The sequence below is a fragment of the Vidua chalybeata genome, chromosome 12 (genome assembly GCF_026979565.1).
Source record: "Vidua chalybeata isolate OUT-0048 chromosome 12, bVidCha1 merged haplotype, whole genome shotgun sequence".
NCBI lineage: Eukaryota > Metazoa > Chordata > Aves > Passeriformes > Viduidae > Vidua > Vidua chalybeata.
The window spans coordinates 1,587,376-1,604,033 of NC_071541.1; the positions used below are offsets into that span (position 1 = coordinate 1,587,376).

The following is a 16,658-nucleotide window of genomic DNA, read 5'->3' on the forward strand; positions in this document are numbered from 1 at the left end:
TCTTTGAGTGGAAACAATGACAAGTGATGTGCAGCATTGAGGAGAATGGGTGGCCAAGAGAGGCTGAGTGGGGGCTGTATTTTTCCTCCAAATAAAACCAATACATATGCAAAGCAGATATTAATTTTTAATATAAACTCTAGGGATTTTTTCTCAGGATGTGCAGAATGACTTTGAGAAGGACAATCCCACCACCTCCCACAAAATACTTCTGCTTCCTGTTTGATCACTTATCACTGGTGAGCTTCTGCCAGAGCTAAAACCATTTGGTTTTATATTTCAGCCTTGAAATTTGATTTATTATTTACTGCATCTCTCTCAGCAGAGAAAATCAGGCTGGCAAGGAGGGAAATACAAGAAACCACTGAACACCAGCATTAATATTGACAAGACTTAAATTCCTAAGATGTAACTTCAATATTAGATGTTCATTTTCTCCAACTGAAAAAAAAATGAGCTCTGATCAGCTGAGCACTATAAAAATTTGGAATTATTAATTACAGAGTTAATACCAGTGGTTAAGAAACCATGTGCCGGCTCCAGCTGTGGTTTTGTGTAGGTTTTTGAGCACTGTGCCAGAGGATTTTCCACTGGATGTTCAGGACCTAGTCCTCGTTTGAGCATCTTCCCCCTTGCTCCTGCTGGTGGTGGTGGGCTCCCATAAGGACAACCTGTCCTGAGGGGAGCACACTCAGAGGAAATGGAATCAAATCCGGGAGTTTCAGAGAGATTTTAGTGAAAATGTCTTCACTGGAACAGGAGGCCCGGGGCAGTGGTGGAAGCACCATCCCTGAAGTGTTCCAAAGACATGTGGATGTGGCACTTGGGGACACGGCTCAGTGCTGAGCGTTGGACTCGAGCTCGAAGGGCTTTTCCAAGCTTAACAGTTCTGTGGTTCTCCAACCAAACGAGGCAGGAGGAGAGATGAATCCCCCCTGCTCTGCCCAGCTCCACATCACATTGCCCAGACACGCTGTGACCACTGAGCTCACCCCACACACAGGGAGCTTATTCAATTCTCACCAACACACCATGGGGTGTTTGATTTATTTTCAAACACCAACTCTATAAACAACGCATGACTTCAGGGCTGGTGTTGCCTTAAAACCCCGCAGCTGTTGCATATGGTAAAACCTTACAAAAAAAAAAAAAAAAAAGCCTTGTAAAGTCCTGGCTCAGGCCTGGTGCTTGGGCTAAGCACAGCTGATGGCTGGGCTGACCAGGATCTGTGAGAATCAGCCTGCACATCAGCCTGTCCATGAGAACCAACCCACACCTGGGAGAGGAGGGACTGGTACCCACGGGAAGCATCTTTTACCCAGGAGACAAGAACACAAACACCTTCAGAGAAGAAAGTCTTTGGCGAGCTCTACAAACTACTAACCAATGAACTGAGCAGCAACAAGTCACCAACCCATTAGAATTAAACATGGTACGTTCAGATAAAACAGGATACCTTCAGTAACCCACACAACCACGAGCTGTGACGAGCAAAGAAATAAGAATTAAACACGATACCTTCAGTAACCCACACAACCACGAGCTGTGACGAGCAAAGAAATAAGAATTAAACAGGATGCCTTCAGTAACCCATACAGCCACGAGCTGCGACGAGCAAAGAAATAAGAATTAAACAGGATGCCTTCAGTAACCCATACAGCCACGAGCTGCGACGAGCAAAGAAATAAGAATTAAACAGGATGCCTTCAGTAACCCATACAGCCACGAGCTGCGACGAGCAAAGAAATAAGAATTAAACAGGATGCCTTCAGTAACCCATACAACTATGAGCTGCGAGGAGCAAAGAAATAAGAATTAAACACGATACCTTCAGTAACCCATACAACCATGAGCTGTGATGAGCAAAGAAATAAGAATTAAACAGGATGCTTTCAGTAACCCATACAACCACGAGCTGCGACGAGCAAAGAAATAAGAATTAAACAGGATACCTTCAGTAACCCATACAACTATGAGCTGCGACGAGCAAAGAAATAAGAATTAAACAGGATGCTTTCAGTAACCCATACAACTATGAGCTGCGACGAGCAAAGAAATAAGAATTAAACAGGATGCCTTCAGTAACCCATACAACTATGAGCTGCGACGAGCAAAGAAATAAGAATTAAACAGGATGCTTTCAGTAACCCATACAGCCACGAGCTGTGACGAGCAAAGAAATACAAATTAAACAGGATACCTTCAGTAACCCATACAGCCACGAGCTGCGACGAGCAAAGAAATAAGAATTAAACAGGATACCTTCAGTAACCCATACAACTACGAGCTGTGACGAGCAAAGAAATACGAATTAAACAGGATACCTTCAGTAACCCATACAACTACGAGCTGTGACGAGCAAAGAAATAAGAATTAAACAAGAAGTTTTCAGAAATCCATACAGCCATGAGCTGCGACGAGCAAAGAAATACGAATTAAACAAGATGCTTTCAGAAACCCATACAACCACGAGCTGCGACGAGCAAAGAAATAAGAATTAAACAGGATGCTTTCAGTAACCCGTACAACCACAAGCTGTGACGAGCAAAGAAATAAGAATTAAACAGGATGCCTTCAGAAACCCCCGCAGCCGCGAGCTGCGGAGACCAAGGGCGGGTGAGAAGGCGCCCCGTGCACCTCGGCCCTGCCCCGGCGCGGCACTCACTCGTCGATGGCGATCTCGGAGGGGATCTCGGACCAGAGGCGGGCGTACTTGACGGGGGTCACCTGCTCCTGGGGGTCCCTGTCCACGTGCATGTGCAGCATCAGGCGGCAGAAGGAGGCGCGCAGGTCGTAGGGCAGGTTCTCGTCGGCCATGCAGCGCAGGATCAGGTCCACGTCCAGCTGCCCCGAGATCTCGTTGATGGCCAAGTACTGGCGGTCCAGGCACATTCGAGCAAAGAGGTTCAGCTGGTATCTTCAGGGGGAAACAGGAGAAAAAGAAGAAATTACATGATTTAACTTAGTGTGGGCTTGAGGATTACGATTTGATTTCCTGTGTAAAGTATATATAACTTTACACAGGAAATTAAATATACTATTAACTATACTGAGTATATAAGTATATATATACTATATATAAGTGTGTATATATACTATATATAAGTATATATAGTATAGTATATATATACAAGTATATATATACACTATATATATACTATATATAGTATACACATATATAGTATACTATATATATACACTATTAAATATACTATTAACTAAGTATATAAGTATATATATATACTATAGTATATACATACTAAGTATATTAAATATACTTTAACTAATGGTTAAAGTACTATACAATGTACTTTAACCATTAGAAACAAAGCATATATAACTATATCTAAAGTATACTTTATGCACATAAAATATACATAAAGCAAAGAGGTTCAGCTGATACCTTCAGGGGAAAACAGGAAAAAAAAAGAAAATTATATGCATTAATTGTTGTAGGGTTGAATATCACCATTTAATTTCCTGTGTAAAGTACATATAGCTAGATATACAATGTACTTTAACCATTAGAAACAAAGCATATATAACTATATCTAAAGTATACTTTATGTATATTAAAATATATATAAGCAAAGATATATATATATAAAAGCAAAAAAATATATATAAAGCAAAGAGGTTCAGCTGGTATCTTCAGGGTGAAAAAAAGAAAAAAAGAAATTCTATGATCTCATTTATATGGGCCTGAAGCTTTAATTTCCTGTGTACCGTAAAATATATATAAATATATAGACAATATACTTTAACCATTAGATACAAAGCATATACATAAATAAAGCATACTTTATATACATAAATATATATATATATAAAGCAAAGAGGTTCAGCTGATATCTTCAGGGGGAAACAGGAAAAAAAGAAGAAATTATATGATTTAATTTATAAATTATATAAGCTTGAAGATTATGATTTAATTTCCTGTGTAAAGTATATATAAATATATGTACAATGTGCTTTAACCATTAGAAACAAAGCATATATAAATATATATAAAGTATACTTTATATACATTTTAAAAGTGTATGTATAAAGCAAAGAGGTTCAGCTGGTATCTTCAGGGAGAAAAAGGAAAAAAAGAAATTATATGATCTCATTTATATGGGCCTGAAGCTTTAATTTCCTGTGTACCGTAAAATATATATAAATATATAGACAATATACTTTAACCATTAGATACAAAGCATATACATAAATAAAGCATACTTTATATACATAAATATATATATATATAAAGCAAAGAGGTTCAGCTGATATCTTCAGGGGGAAACAGGAAAAAAAGAAGAAATTATATGATTTAATTTATAAATTATATAAGCTTGAAGATTATGATTTAATTTCCTGTGTAAAGTATATATAAATATATGTACAATGTGCTTTAACCATTAGAAACAAAGCATATATAAATATATATAAAGTATACTTTATATACATTTTAAAAGTGTATGTATAAAGCAAAGAGGTTCAGCTGGTATCTTCAGGGAGAAAAAGGAAAAAAAGAAATTATATGATCTCATTTATATGGGCCTGAAGCTTTAATTTCCTGTGTACCGTAAAATATATATAAATATATAGACAATATACTTTAACCATTAGATACAAAGCATATACATAAATAAAGCATACTTTATATACATAAATATATATATATATAAAGCAAAGAGGTTCAGCTGATATCTTCAGGGGGAAACAGGAAAAAAAGAAGAAATTATATGATTTAATTTATAAATTATATAAGCTTGAAGATTATGATTTAATTTCCTGTGTAAAGTATATATAAATATATGTACAATGTGCTTTAACCATTAGAAACAAAGCATATATAAATATATATAAAGTATACTTTATATACATTTTAAAAGTGTATGTATAAAGCAAAGAGGTTCAGCTGGTATCTTCAGGGAGAAAAAGGAAAAAAAGAAATTATATTATTTCATTTCTGTGGGATTGAAGCTTTAATTTCCTGAGTACTGTAAAGTATATATAAATATATATACAATGTACTTTATACATTAGATACAAAGCATATATAAATACATATAAAATACACTTTATATACATAATATATATAAAGCATATATATAAAACAAAGCATACAAAATATAAAGCATATATATAAAGTATATATAAATATATTTAAAGTATACTACAAATATACTGATATACCCTTGTGTATTAAGAGAAATAACATTACATTGTCTAGTAATGCAGCTCCATCCTTACTGTGGAAAGAATAAAGCACTCAAACACTAGCAAACAGTGGAACAATAGAATAAGTTAAGCAGCATAGAATAAATAACACAGAATCACTGATTAAATATCATAAAATGACTGAAGGCACTTTAAAGATGACCCTGTTTCACCTCCCACTGTCCCAGGCTGCTCCCAGCCCTGTCCAGCCTGGCCTTGGGCACTGCCAGGGATGCAGGGGCAGCCCCAGCTGCTCTGGGCACCTGTGCCAGGGCTGCCCACCCTCACAGGGAGCAATAAATAATGTTTTTTATGAAAGCTGCAGCAGAATGCAAACAACACTTGAGGCAACCCAGCCTAAACACTCAAAGGCTTCCTGCAGATGCTGCAGCCACGCTTGCCCCTGAGGCAGCGACACGGATGGGTGCACTCATCCAGAATTAGGCTCCTGATGAAACAACTACTGAGCTCTGCTCCCTTCAGTGAGAGGATTGGTAGGGAAAAACTGAACTTCAGTCCCGAGCTTTTCAGTCCACAGAGTGACAACTCGCCCTCGGCCATAAAGCACGTGCCCAACACTCAGCAGTGCCCACAGGCTGCTGCTCAGTACTGGCAAGTGTGAGGCTTCCCAAAGAAAGGAAGATTTAACTGAAAGCAGATTCCTTTCATTTTTAGTACTCCTCATGGAATTTAACCAAGCCATAGCCTAAGCCCTTCTTTTAAGCATGTTTGAGGTATAATGTAGACTAAAAAATAATCAACACTACCACTGTTATACCAACATATATACACACACCAAAATTTATCAATTCTATTTAAAACCAAGCAAAATACCTACTTTGAAAGCAAGTATGTTTTAAAAAAACTTTTATCTAAGAGGTCTCCTTTTGAGCTCCAAGAGGCTCAAATAAAACCAGGTATTAGGAATTCTGCTGCAAGGATCATTTCAACGAAAGAAACAATTCAAAATAAAATGGTTATTTAAACAAATAATCTAGTTGTGCTTTCTGCACTGCCACAACTAAGTCTGTCAAATGACTCTCAGGGGTTTATAACCCAGACACAGGAATTTGGTCTGGGCTGAAACCTGACCTGACTATGCCAAGAACTCGGTGTCTTGTCAAGTCATCTGGAAACCTCACCCGTGTCAGAGCTGCCCAAAGCACAGCTGGGCCGTGCAAACAGCCCTGCACACCCTCCACACCCAGCCTGGGGCACCAACACAACTTCACGCTGGTGCTGCTGGGAATACAGGACCACTGAAGGTGTGGAGAGAAAGCAGGAGGCACAGACAACAGCAGTGACTTCTTGCAGACCAAAAGCAAAGCCATCTACACACCCAAATCCTGCAATCCCCAAGTGCTCCCTGAGCACAGGGAACCCAGTGGTCACCTGCAGGGGATTTTCCAACATCCACCAGCAGGAAACCAAGCCCAAAGCGCTTGGGAAATGCAACACACTCGAAGCCTGAACTACTTTTTAAAAATCAGTTTAAACTGGCTCATGTCAATACCTGGACTCCTCACCATGAATAACTTTGTGCTTTCAGCTCTCACTTCTGAGAGACTTGACCCTCCCTCTCTGAAGGCTGTTTTGAGCACGGAACAGGAGCACAGCCTGTGCACGCAGGCCTGCCCAGGCAGCCCTGCTGAGCCCTGAGCTGCCCTGTGCTGTTCACCTGTAGTAGCTGAGCACGTCCCGGTCCTCCTTCTGCCCCTCCTTGGCGTCCTGGGCCAGCTCTCGGATGCTCTTGCTGCGGATCTCCTTGCTGCTGTCCCTCCAGAACAGCCACACTTCCTCCTCGTCCTCGCCAACTTCCAAGGCGTTTTCTCCACTCGACACTTCCTCGAATTCGAAGCGTGAGAGCACCAGCCTGCCAGGAGAAAGGGAGGTTACATTCCAGACCCACATGCATCCTTCACATGTCTTTTAAGACACTTGCTAAAATGTATCTTGCCCTTTCAGCAGTAGCATTTTACTACACCAAATCGCTGGGGTGTATTACTAAAAGCATTACATTATAAGCTTTCCATTCAACCTTAAAAAGATGAACATTTTGGCTCCTTTCAAGTGAAAAAGATGAAGAAACAAGGAAGTTAAAGACACATAATAATGGACCTTCAAAACCTTCTATACAGGAGAACTGACTCAAAGATCATTCAACAGACCAGGAAAAGATATGGGAAAGAAAAAATTGATTCATTCTGTATTGCATAAATGCCAAATGGATCAGAACTTCTTTCTGTTTATGTGATGAAGTAAGTAGAAATAAATCAGCTACTAATACTAAAAAGGCTTCCAGCAAAGAAAATATCAACACCTGAAAAAACCCCAAATTAAATACTCAAGGACAAATAAGTGAGGCACCAATATTAAGAGCTCATGGAAATAAATACCTTTATGATTTCATGGAAAGAATTAAATGTGCAAGTATACTCTCAGCCATTTGTGTTTTAAATACTACCTGCTTCCCCTTTGCAGTATTTTGATAATGGTTATCTATTCCCTAGTACAGATATTGAATAAAGCCATCTTTACCAGAGACAAACAGGATTTGGTGCCTGCTATGAGGCCTCAGCAATGGCAGAGGAGAGCTGGAGACCCAAACCCCACCTCAGTGGGAGGAAAGGTGAGCAGAGCTGGAGCAGCTCCTGCTCTGCTGCCAGCTGAGCTCCCTCAGAGCTGGGGGAGGAGCAGAGCAGGAGCCTGCACACCTCCCTGCAAAGTCTGTGTGCTTTGGATCAAACGGGAGACACCTGACGGGTCTCTGCCTGCGGGGTGAGGATGCACCTGGCACACACCTGCTGCTCCCTGCACCTGAAGAGGATCCCACACTTAACTCCCTGCTGCCCTGGGACGTGCCAGCAGCCTGCTCAGCTTTGCACCACCTTCCTTCTGCTTCACACCAGGAGAACCATCTTGCAAGGCACGAACTTACTTGGTTTCAATGAGAATGTCTGCGTTGGCTGGGTTCAGCACGGCCTTACAAATCAGCTCCTGTGTCACGGGAATAGACTTGTTCATGGAAACGCACAGATCCGAGAGGTAATCCAAAAACCTGTCGGAAAGCACGAGCCAAGAGGGTATCAATCACTGCTGAGATCTAGACTGAAGCAACCTACATTTCAGGAAGCAAACATTCAGAACTCCACTTGAACAGTGCAGAGCAGGACTTGCTGCCCGAGGGGACGGCAGGGCGAGTGCCAGAACACAGTGAACTGGCTGTGCTTCCTCCTGAGCAAGCTGGCAGGTACAGACTTTTCCCAGAAGGAGAAGGGTAATTACATATTCAGAAATGCAGCTCTCACCTGGGCTCCCTATTTTTCCTCACGAGACTCACAAAGGTGTCAATCTCAGCAGCTGTGATGTGCTTCTCCAGGAGCTTGCGGTTGTTATGGAGCAGGGCTGTGATGGTGTCCTCAGCCAAGACATCGTAGCCAATCTGCTTCTGCATGAAGCCAAACTGCTTGGCAATGTATTCCTTCAAAACACACAGGCAAGGAGGAAGGGGGTGTAATTAGCCCTCAGAATTTGAAATAATAACGGCAGACAAGGTGGATGTTTGTCAATACGACACTCCAAGGAGCAAGTTGGGTTAGATCCAAATTGTTTGTGTGAAAGAAAGCAAACAATGACAGACAACCTTAATCCCTCCATCCCTCCCCTCCCTCCTAGGCTAGACAGCAGCAAGACATTTATACTTATCTGACAGGACCTTGATTTTAATACATGGCAACAAAAACTGAACAGCCTTAATTTACAGGGCAGCTTTCAATGGAGCCTGTAGTCAGCAAGAGTGAACAGTCTCATAATTCTCCTCTGTGGGACAGTTAGAAATTCTGTTGTTTTCTTAAATTCCACTTAGAACCAGTGCTAATTACATTATAGTCTCTGACAGATGAAAAACAGAATGAAACTGAGCAATCCCAAAACCTCTTGCTGACTGTGCAGCCACAGCAGAGCAGGGTTTACTTTATGGGATAAAGCTTTTTTTAATTTCAGCAGAGGAACCACACCGGTGCCATTGATCAGAGGTATTTCCAACCTGGTTTTTCCTGTAGTCCTGCTGGGAGTGCCTGAGCACCCTGTAGCAGAGCCTGCAGATGTGCCTGAAGGGCGCGTGGCGCTGGTCCCCCAGCTCCTCCAGCCGCAGCATCGGCCCGTCCCCGCTGTCCGTGAAGGGTGCTTGCAACAGCTTGAAAATCTACAGATTTGGTAAAAAGCACAGACACGGCCCCATGAGGCACTGCCTTCTTCTGTCAAAGCTCTGTGCCTTTGTATTTCGAAAGGTACATCAGAAACACGCTGCAGTCACCAAGGTTCTTGGCCATGGAGCAGCCCGGACAGAAGAAGCTGATCACCCTTATTCAACACCATTGGCTGGAATTTCTAGTTCCAGCAATGGTGAGCCTACAGCCCACTGCCCAGAGCCTGCTGAAAGCTGGAAACTCAAAGGACCTTTTGGTCCCAATAATTTGAGACTGAAGTTTCACAGAGGCACAGAACAGCTTGGGATGGAAGGGACCCCAAAGATGATCTTGTTCCAACCCTCTGCCACACGCAGGGACACCTCCCACCAGGCCAGGCTGCTCCAAGCCCAGCCCAGCCTGGCCAGGTTCTCTGTTACCAGGTTCTTTTTTCCAAGAACTCTTCTCATAGGCAGAGCTCAGAGAAAACCCCAGCCTACCTGCTTTAGAATATTCTGCTCCCTCATCAGCTTTTGCCGTTCTCTGTTAGGTTTAGAAAACACCACCTCAAGGACGTCCTGGCCAGAATTAGTTCCACCAGTAACAAAGTAGACCAAATCCTCCAACAGTTTGGTAACAGATCTACGGAAAAGCCAGAAGCTGTTAACATGAGAACACAAATTCTCTGTGCTAAAAGAGCAGTGCCAGGGTAAGTTTACACAGATTTCTAAATGCTAAGTGAAAAACGAACAGCAATTAGAGACTGGATAAAGCTCAGAAGTTTGCACTAGAACTTAAAATTAGAAACTAATGCTCCCCCATTGCTGCAGCCTCACTGTCCAACAGCTAAACCAGAGCAGCAGCAAGGCAAGAAAATCCCTTTAGGACAACTCTGCACTTGCCAAGTTCTATTTGGCACTTCTTTCAATTGCCACAAACCATAAGTCAGGTGATAACCTCTGCCAAGGCCAAATACAAGGCACTGGCTATGGAAGCACAGGGGCCCTGGTGTGACACAGCCACCCCGTGCTCTTTTTGTGTGGCCACATTTTCACAGCACGGTCAGAGGATTTGCAGCCAGTCACATGTTCAGTCCTCACAAGATGGATTAGGAATTCCCACACTCCATTTGCAGAGGCATGCTGGGGATTAGTCCCCCAAAGCTCACTACATTTCTCATGCTCTCACTTCACAGAGGACAAGGAGGGCTGGACAATCCAGGCCCGAAAACCTCCACTATGGACACAACAACATCAAATGTCATCAAGGAGGAAACCAAACCCTCTTCTATAGCTTACTCTGATAAAACTGTCAAAGAAACAGTTACTGACTACAGGAAACAACATTATCTGATCCCAATTCTGGTTTCCTTACCTTCTTTCATTCTGGGTTATTGTTCCCTTTTCCAGCTTGCCAGCAATGGAACCTAAAACTTTACTTGCATCATTTGCAAAATCCAAGTCCCGAACCTCTGCAGGCGAGACTGGCACTATAGCAAAAGCTTCTTTGTCCTCTTTTACTGGAGAGGTCCCAATCTGAAACGCAGAGAAGCTTTATCAGCAAACCCAAAGGCAGGAACAAAGCAGTGGCTCACACTCGGTGATAATGAACCAGAAAAGCCACACTGTGCTTCGGCAGCATGGGAGCACTGCTGAACCCAAACTCTGGGAACACTGTGCAAGCTCAAAGCTGTCCCTAAATTCAAAGGAGCAGCAGGTGAGAAGGTAAAATGTTGCTGCAGCCAGTGGAAAAAACACCCTGCTCCTGATGACTGTTGTGGAGCAGAAGCTGAACAGTGTAACTAGAAAGCTACCATGAAACTGAGCCATTAAGAGCAAATATTTTGCACAGGCACTGTTCATTACTGTCACATGCTCGGTGTGTGACAGGCTCAGGGAGAGAAACTCCTGCCAACACTTCTGTGGAAGTACAGGAATCAAAGGGTGTGCTTACACAAAGTAACAGAGCTTACTTTCAGCATCACGGGTTTCTCCTCTTCTTTATCAATAGGGATGTTGGTGCTGTGAACCCAGGTGTTGGTGCAGAGGTGCCTGAGCCTCACGTAGGAGTTCCTGAAAGAAAGTCAGGAGTGCCCCAGCATGAGTCAGCTTCCCAGCTGGGAAGCCTTTGCATTGCTGGGATTTTGAGATGCTGGCAGGAACAAGTGGAAAAGAAGTGTCATCTCTGTCCACACTGCATACCACAACTGGAACAACATTCTAAATGCCTTAGCTCTCTCTGAATTCACCTGAGGAAGGCTTCTTCTGCAATGAAAAAGATTCTGCTCTGAAACAGAACCACAGCCACTCTGAGCTGCTGTAACTCAGCTGCTGCACAGCAACAATCTAAACCTCTTCCCATCCTCACCTTTCCACTGCTATAAGCTGCCAGCTTCTCCCCTTACCTCTGGGGTTTTCAGCCCAGAACTCCCTGATACTCCAAAATATGGGTACCTGCTGATTTAGGGAGCTGCTGAATAGATGGAACCAACTTGCTGTGCTTTCTCAGTGGGAACAGCAGCAAAGTGTGCAGAGTGTGGCACTTGGAAGGGTGCAGCAGCTTTTCAACAGCAAGAGGGGCCACATGGACAGTAAAGAACACACAAACAACAGAAAATCCAGTGCTGAATAGCTGGTGTGACATCCTGACACAATGCAGACAGGTCACAGGAATGAATGCCTTGATAGGACACACAAGGCTTTTAGTCTCAGGTCATTCCTGGCAAGGAAGTCACTTAGGAAGTCACTCAGTCTCAATTTTCCCCATCTGTAAAACGGTGTTCTCTCACTTATACCTCAATTGTAAAGCACTCAAGCCAAGCTTCAGGCATTTTCTAATTATTTATCCATTCATTAGAGGAGGAACCTGATTCCAAAGCATAAAAGGAAGGCAGTCTGGGGCAGCTTTACTTGAAAAACCCACAAAACCGCGCAGGCTGCGCAGAGGTCGCCGTACCTGGGGACGAGGCTGTCTCCTCCCCGCAGGGTGGTGGGGTCCAGCTCGAAGATGGAGGAGATGTCGTTGCCCTCGGGCACGGACACCAGGGAATAAGCCATCTTCTCCTGGGCCCCCCGGCCCCGCCGCGCCGCCTCCTGCTCGGGGTCCAGCTGTGGAGAAAGCCCAGAGCCTCAGGGCAGCCCTGCAGAGGCACCCACGCAGCCCCAGACACACGGGGGAGGCACTCTGGACATGGGGCTGGGCTGCAGGACACCAGGAACACGGACAGCAGCTGCCCTGGCCAAGCACTCCTTGCTTCCCCCGGGCTAACTCCTGAGTGCCAGCACAGGAACTCCCCCTCCACACAGAATTCACGTCTCACAGACAGTGCCACAAGAGACAAACCCCCCCCAGCCATTCCCCTCACACACACTGGGAGCTCTGACTGGCTTCTGATAACACACATCAGCTGAGATCCCCAATCCTCACAGCACCAGCTCTCCAAACATACCCCACACATGGCAATTATCCCTCTAACCACGTAATTAATGAGCTGAAAATATAAAAACCCGGCCACATCATGTACCGACAACCTTGCTGGGAAATAATCAGCTTCAGCAGGAAAATGGGACCCACATCCATCAATCCCAGGCAAGAGAAACAAAAAGCCAATCAAGGAGTTGGAAGTCCTGCTGCTCACACTACAGCCTGTGCTGCTCTCAAGCACAAAAACGTGTTCCAAAGGCCATGGCAGCAGAAGGATCTTTATTCCCAAGGTTCCAGCAAATCCCCAGCCTCCTCCAGCAAAGTAAAGATAAACCCCCAGGGCTTCAGATGAAAGGACAAAAGGGTAGGAAAAAACAAAGATGAACTGAGGAAAAGGAACAACAACTTTCTGCAGATCCTTTCCTGGGGAACTCCCAGCTGCTCGCTGTCCTGGCATGCAGGAACCAGCTGTCCATGCACAACCACCTAAATCCTGGCTGCAGTTTTCAAGGTGACCAAGAATCCAATTTCTCAGCTTCTCTGTGATGGTGGCACCCAAGGGTGTCAGCACGCAGGCACCTGCCTGTCAAAGTCCTGCTGTAAGGCACTGCCATCCTGGAGCAGATGGAAAAGGTATCCAGTGTTGCTTGTGCCTCAGGATACTCCCAAGTTAACATATTTGCAGTCAATGAACTTGGCTGCAAAGCAGTGACATTTAAAGTCTGATTTTGTACATGGGAACAGGCAGTTATCTGTGTGGAACAGAAATACACTTTGGGAGTGTGCCTTCAAGGGAAGGAGCAACTCTACACTCAGAGTCCATCTGGAGAGAAATTCTGGGAGAAATTCGCTCACTTGGAATGAATTCTCTGAATTTCAGCTGTCTCCTTCATCCCCCCCAGCAAGGGGAGGGAACACAGTGAGGGGTACAGCTGCTCTGCACTCACAGCCTGTCCCCTGGGAGACAATTGGTCACTTCTTCAAAGTGGGGCAAAGCTGAACACGAGCAGTAAAGCAGAAAGCAGGAAATGGGGCAATTCAGGGAGCACTGAAATTCCACCCCAAAGGTGACAAGAGCAGCCCTCTCTGCTGCTGGAAGGGGGAGCTGGCACCTCACCCATGCCCATGCAAACCCTTCCTGCACAGCTCTCTGAGGGACAAGGAGAAAGCAGCAACAGAACCACTGAGCTGTGCACAGAAACCCTGCAGGCAGCTCGTGCTTGGACCACGCTGGAGTTTGGATAAAGTCGGATAAAGCAGCCTACACCCTCCTGTCACCAGTGAATGATAAACGATGTGGCAATTCCCTGTCAGAGCTGAATTATGTACTCCTGGTCCTGTTCTTGCTGGTCTGTTTTTGCCATCTAGTGGTAAAAGAGACAGAGCAGGGAAAAACCAGAGAGCTGAGACACTGCGTGCATGTTATCCATGCACGTGTCAGCAGGACACATCCCAGGAGCTGGGTGTCTACCCAAAGCCCCTCAACACTGATAAACCATCAAAAAATTAACCCAGCAAAACACCTCAGTACTGGATTCCCCCCACACCCCAGGCAATAGCTATGGGTGGGGTTTGTTCAGGTTTTTTTTTTTTTTTTTTTTTGCCATGTTTACTGCAGTCAAGCTGCCAAATGCCACCAAGAAGTAATCAGGAAAACAGCTCAATATCTGAGGGCGAGGGAAGCATTTTAATGGCCAGGCTGTAATGAAAAATCCTTTTAGGAGGAAAAATGCACCCTGCAGGATTTCCAAGCAGCACATCCATCTCCTAAGGACGGAAGGAATAGCTCTTTGTCATACCCAAATGGTGCAAATCCTCCATAATACAGGATAAATGACCAAGAAAGCTGCATAAGCCTATGATCAAATCCAATAAAATAAATAAAATCCACAATGCAAAGTGCTGCTCCAGTTTTCTCTGTTTTCAACTCCTGAAGCAAATGCTGTTCCCTCTGACACCCAAGACAAGCTTCTGTCAATACAGAGCACCACACACTCAATCTCTGACACAGCAACATTTACTGACAGCACAGACTGGCTCCCAGAGGAAAACCAGAGGAATGGCACTGGAATCACCCTCCCCCTGCCATTCCTGCTCGGTTATCCTGCTTCCCTGAGACAAGGTACAGTAACAGCAGATTTGCTGTTTAACACAGAGGTCAGACAGGCACAGCACTGGGGGACATTCCCTCAGGGACGAGTCCCATCTGGTGTCACCTTGAGCAACTCGATTTCCAGCCCATGGCAGGACAGTGCTCCAAGGAAGCAAAGGTTGAGGAAAACAGGAAGACAGAAAAAGATGCCACAAATGGAGGAGCTGAGGGGGGTTCAGGTAATGTGTTAATTCAGTTCCAAGTGGGTTGTTCTGCACTAAGGTGTCAACACCCACTCCTTGGACAGGCCTTAAAAGCCTCCAGAGCATTCTCAGGTTTTTAGTTTCTTCACTAAAGCCTGGACCAGCTGTGCACCGGCCAGGGCAGCCCTGGGGCTGTGCCAAGCCCTCCTCAGACAGGGGCAGGACCATTCCCTTGCCTATACTTACTGAGGATTGACACTCCAGGTCATCTTCCTCATAGTCAGGGTTTACCTGATGGAACAGAATCACAGGCACGTCAAAACTCCAGCACAGCTGCAAGTGGCAAACAGCCTGAGCATCACCTGAACTCTCGTGGTCACCAGTGCCCTGCACTGCTCCAGCCATGCAGGGCACACTGCCCACACCCAGCACGGCTCACCAGGCTGCAAATCAGTTAAATAACCTGCAAACAGGCAGGGAGATTCATCTCCTTCAGGAGAATCACTACAGGAGCAAGAGTAGAGAGTTAACCAGTTCATGCTTTCTTTTTGTTGTTTAAATTCCAAGTGGAATTTCCAGCTAGAAACTACTGGCTTGGAGAAATCTTTTAGAACAAACATTATTCTAACCAGGGATCAGGTGAGCAATCTCCTCTGGGATATTCTTGCATGATCTAATAGCATGTTTTTGTTTTGGCTGATTAGAAAACCCAAGATTTACTGGAAAAGCTCTACACTGGATTACTACTGAAAAGGATTTGCTGTGTGCATGTGACAAAATGCTTCTGGTTTTCCAATCTGCTTATCAGAAGAATATAAAATGAGATATTTAATCTGGACTTTTCTCTATCTGCAGTTCTTACAGACTGAAGTCAGTGTTTTAATTTTATACTCAGTTCTATGATTCTGCTCAAAAATCAGTGATTCAAGAGAAATTACCAACACTTGCATTCATTTTCCCCCAAAGGCTCTCAGTCATTTACCATTTATTCATCAGTCAATAAAGTCACATTGATTCCAGTGCCCACATGACAGGATACTATTTAGTGCCTATTCTTTGCAGGAGAAGTTCTTGACTTTAGAATCCACACAAAAAGTGTAATCAGCTCATGACTACCCCCAAACCACGATATTCTTTCAGCTCTTTCATCTTATCTCCTACATTTAGCATCTGTTTTTGTATTAATCCAAATGACCACTCCGCTCCCCTCCCCGTGTCCGGTTTCAGGGTGGGAAATGACAGATTTTTGAGAAGGTGCCAAAGGAGGAGAACACAGTGCAGGGGCAGGCAGAGGTGCCAGCCCAGCCCACGTACCTCTGCTGCCAGGTAGTGCCCCGTGGCCAGGTGCTTGAACCTGAAGAGGCTGTTCCAGTAGCCAGCTCCCCCCCGGCAGGGATCGTGCTGCACCACCTGCAGGGACAGGGAGCACACCTGGAATGCAGCACAGACCCCCCCTGCCCGGCAGCACCTGCCTCATTTCATGGGCAGGGAAGAGCAAACACAACCAGGGGCTGAGAAAAGACAAAGCCACCTTTTATCTGTCACCAG

The 16,658-nt window shown here is 44.4% G+C and overlaps 1 protein-coding gene across 1 annotated transcript in view; it reads right to left on the bottom strand.

The window, feature by feature from the left end:
- ITPR1 (inositol 1,4,5-trisphosphate receptor type 1) overlaps positions 1-16,658 on the bottom strand; it is a 159,785-nt gene that overhangs the window by 95,942 nt on the left and 47,185 nt on the right. The window contains exons 10-20 of the mRNA XM_053953544.1: positions 16,425-16,520; positions 15,357-15,401; positions 12,348-12,499; positions 11,365-11,464; positions 10,767-10,927; positions 9,893-10,034; positions 9,251-9,409; positions 8,514-8,686; positions 8,144-8,263; positions 6,884-7,078; positions 2,666-2,917 (exon numbers count right to left, since the gene is read on the bottom strand). Coding sequence (XP_053809519.1) covers positions 2,666-2,917; positions 6,884-7,078; positions 8,144-8,263; positions 8,514-8,686; positions 9,251-9,409; positions 9,893-10,034; positions 10,767-10,927; positions 11,365-11,464; positions 12,348-12,499; positions 15,357-15,401; positions 16,425-16,520 — 1,595 coding nt within the window. The remainder of the gene's footprint in view (positions 1-2,665; positions 2,918-6,883; positions 7,079-8,143; positions 8,264-8,513; positions 8,687-9,250; positions 9,410-9,892; positions 10,035-10,766; positions 10,928-11,364; positions 11,465-12,347; positions 12,500-15,356; positions 15,402-16,424; positions 16,521-16,658) is intronic.